This window comes from Salvia hispanica, chromosome 6, assembly GCF_023119035.1.
Source record: "Salvia hispanica cultivar TCC Black 2014 chromosome 6, UniMelb_Shisp_WGS_1.0, whole genome shotgun sequence".
Lineage (NCBI taxonomy): Eukaryota > Viridiplantae > Streptophyta > Magnoliopsida > Lamiales > Lamiaceae > Salvia > Salvia hispanica.
The window spans coordinates 22,740,751-22,744,443 of NC_062970.1; the positions used below are offsets into that span (position 1 = coordinate 22,740,751).

The window sequence follows — 3,693 nt, forward strand, 5'->3', positions numbered from 1 at the left end:
CAAAGTAAAAGTTAAAGAAATAATCAAACGAACTAAACCAACTAATGTACGTTGCGGAATAAAAAGGAATGCTATTCAAGTGTTCCCGAAAGAAAATATCCACATAATGCCCAAAATTTGTTTCTTTGGAATTTCATAATGGTCTTACAAAAAGGATGAGATGGGATATTAATATTACAATACTCTTGAATGAACCAAAAGCTCAAGGAAATAAAGTCTAGGGTAGCTTGCACTTGGACTTCTTTTCCCGAGCCCACGCCGCACTACCACCGCGCCATATCCGTGCAGTCGCCGAGCCCAGGCAGCCGACGGAGACTCAGGGCAGCTGACCCACGTCTCAAGGCAGCCGCAAGGCAGCCATGCTTTTCCTCTCACCTACAAGATAAGTAAAGACAAGTTTAGTGACTAGGAAACAAAAGAAAATAAAGGGGGCTATTAATTGAAGAAAAGAAACAACATTTCCTTTAGTTATAGAGGACCAAGGATTTGCCATAGAAGGCAAGTCAGCCCTGCAACAACTATTGCACAACAGCCATTTATTTCTCACGAGTACATACTCCATAAACCACCAAAAGAATAGCTAGCAAGGAGCCAAAGAGTCCAGATTTAATCTCTGCCAAAATCCCAACAAACTCCAATATATATACACCCTCTCCAATCAGCCTCACTGCCACACTATGACCACACACATTGTCGAGAATTAGAGCGGGAGCAAGGAGAGTGAAGGGAGTGAGCCTAGAAGTATCTCAACAAACAAGAGGAATCCACAAGCAAGGTAATCAAGATACTCCCCTCTGCATCATATTAGAACCTCATACTCAAGAACTTAGAGCTTTAGGATTTCCACATCACACAATTTAGTACAAGAAATATCATAAGCTACTGCCTAAGGAGGATCAAAGCTTTAGCACCCCATAGTCAAGAACTTCTTTACCACAAGCTATTGCCAGAAATGAACTCAACATAATGAACTAGATAATGGGAGTTAGAAAGCTTAGCTTAGTGCGATCGAATGACAACGAAGCTCCGGAGAACTGGCTGTAATGGTGGCGCTGCTGGAGCAGCTGCGCGAGGCAGCGGCGGCTGGCGTCGGCGCCGCCGAGTAAAGATCGCTGCCTTCCGGAGAGCTTGATGGAGAAAGAGCTCGACGGCGAGAGAAAGCTCGGCGCAGAGCAGCGGCGAACGGCGAGGTGGAGCCGTCGCGACGGAGGCGATGCCTCCTCTCCACCACTGATTCGCCGGGAAGGAAGAGCGCCCGCCGGAGCGCAGAGGAAGCGGGGGCGTGAGCCTCCGGTAAGTGTCGTGGCTGCCTCACGGAGGAGGCGGACGACAAGGGACGGCGGCGAGAGGAGCTGCCGCTCCCGTAGCGGAGTGAAGGACGGTGTGGGAGCCAGCGCTGACGGAGCTCCGAAATTCCCATCGAGGTAGCGGCGCCGGAGAGGTCGTAGGAAGGGGATGGAGGTTCAGCTCCTCATTCTCAATTTAGGGAATCAATTTTAGGGGATGAATTTGTGGGGGGAAAGGAGACGGCGAGGAGGCACTGCGACTCCGGCGATAGTGTCGCTGAGCTCGACGGAAATCGTGAGCATAGAGCTGACGGGCTGACGCTGGCAAATTCAGCCGAGAGAGAGAGGGAGAGTGCTGGACGGAAATGGGCGGTTGACGGGGTTTTCGCCGAGGAGGAGAAGCGCCGCCGGAGGAGGCGGCGGAGGACGGCGACCGATGAGGGCGGCGGCGGCGGAACAGGCGGCGTTGTCGCCGAGAGAGAGGAGGGAGGAGAGTTTAGGGTTTGTGATTGGGGAATTTTGGAAATGAAGGAGGAAGAGAGAGGGGTCGATGGTTAGGGTAGGGAGTTTGGGCCAATTCTTTTTATTAATTAGGTATTGGGCCTCCTTTTTTTTTGTATCGGGCCTCTTTAGTAATAGGTTGGGCCACTAATTAATTAAAGCATGGGCTAAGAATTTATTTAAATCATGGGCCTTTATATGTTATGAATTAATTAATAGTCCACAAATTAATTCCACGAAGATAAGTCTAAATTTTTTTTTCGGAAACTAGCAAGAGTGCTCAAATGATTAATTTTAAGAAACTACGATACGCTAACGAGTATTTAGACCTCGAGCCAAATTTTTTGTATGTTTACATAAATGGCATGGGAGGTAGCACCCTCTAGTTAAGTGAATAATTTTACTAATTTAATTAAATCTACTGATTTAATTCATATTCAAGAATTCTAGAACTCTTCTAGAAAATTTTAAAAGAAGAATAAAATGATCATCGCACTTAGGATGCATTCATGTCTAAGCTTAATGGATACCTCAAAATCTAATAAAGTATCCTTTTTATTTTCCTAAAGGGACGTCTTCGAACGTCATCTAAGACCAAATTAAGGAAATTCCGGAAGGAGCTTTAGCTTTTGAGGTGGGCATTCTTTCAAAATGTGATTTCAGTATGAAAATGTGAATTTTTGCTCAAGTATGTTGTCATGCCATGTTTTGCTTTATGATTACCTATCTGCTTGGCTATGCCAATTTATGCTAAATCGAATTCGGGTCCCAGTAGGGCCGCAAACCCTACTCGGACTAGTGTACACATAAGGGGACCGTGAGCTAACAAAAGGGGTTGGCCGGTCCAGTGACCGTCGTGGAATGTGGCCACATTCCCGGTTCACACAATGTTCAGATATGGTAGATCTATGTCATATGATTGCGCAATCAAAATCTTTATGAAAGGAAAAGTATTTAGAGACTCGGGCCTTTTAAATAAAAACCCCGTGATCTCTCAACTGTGGCTTGACAATTAAAATCAAAACTGTTTTTGGCAATGTGCTCACTGAGTATATCAAATACTCAGCCCTGCATGTTTCTTTTAAAATGTGCAGGTTGAACGTGGACGGGCAGGCGATGGTGTTGGGAATGAATCCTCGAATAAGTCAATAGGTAGCCCAGGGTAGTATGTCTCCATACATACTGCCTTGTCTTGGACGTTTCCGCTGTAATAGGATTCTATGTTAGAGGGATTGTGAACCTAGACCGCACTCTGACTTTATGTTGTCCATTTCACTTTCACCTGCGAGACTTTTGTCCTAGGTTTCTTCTTATAAATCATGTTTATTCTTCATCCCTTGATTTTAAGGTGCTATTGAATCACGTTTAGATGCAGTCACCATCATTAGGAAGTTTGTGGTCGTGACATGTTCCTAGATAAATCTTTGATAGATTTGAATAATTATAATATAATATTATCTTATTCTATGGATTTATATGGATTTAATCCAAGATAAATCCTAGATGAATTAGGATAAACATTTATATTAATATATTTTATCCTATGGATTTGAATAGATTTAATTCTATTAAGACAAATCCTAGATGGATTAAAATAAGTATTAATCCAAGTTATCCTTATCTTTTGGATTTATGTCCTAGATAGATTAGGATGTTAATGATATATAAGAAAATCCTTATTTAATTGGATTTAGATAAATTTATTTATCTAAGAAATCCTAGTAAATGTTTGATATGTTCTGGATTTCTATTCTAAATAAAATTAAGATTTGCATATCTAGTAATATCCTAGTACGATTTAAATAATGATAATCCTAGATCAATGTTATCTTGAATTATAGGATTTGATTTTATTGAAATAAAATCTAGAATAATCTTAAATGGATTTAGACAGTTAACTCTATCT

The 3,693-nt window shown here is 42.3% G+C and overlaps 1 protein-coding gene across 1 annotated transcript; it reads left to right on the plus strand.

The window, feature by feature from the left end:
* The first annotated feature begins 1,131 nt into the window (after window positions 1–1,131).
* Window positions 1,132–1,844, plus strand: LOC125194952 (U1 small nuclear ribonucleoprotein 70 kDa-like). Its single transcript, XM_048093165.1, has 2 exons — window positions 1,132–1,381; window positions 1,501–1,844. The coding sequence occupies exons 1-2, from the start codon at window positions 1,132–1,134 to the stop codon at window positions 1,842–1,844; spliced, it is 594 nt and encodes a 197-aa protein (XP_047949122.1).
* The last annotated feature ends 1,849 nt before the right edge of the window (window positions 1,845–3,693 follow it).

Coding starts and splice junctions, on each gene's coding strand:
- LOC125194952 (XM_048093165.1), top strand. CDS start 1,132: ATGGAGAAAGAGCTCGACGGCGAGAGAAAGCTCGGCGCAGAGCAGCGG. Junction 1,382..1,500: donor CCGTAGCGGAGTGAAGGACG/GTGTGGGAGCCA, acceptor AATCAATTTTAG/GGGATGAATTTGTGGGGGGA.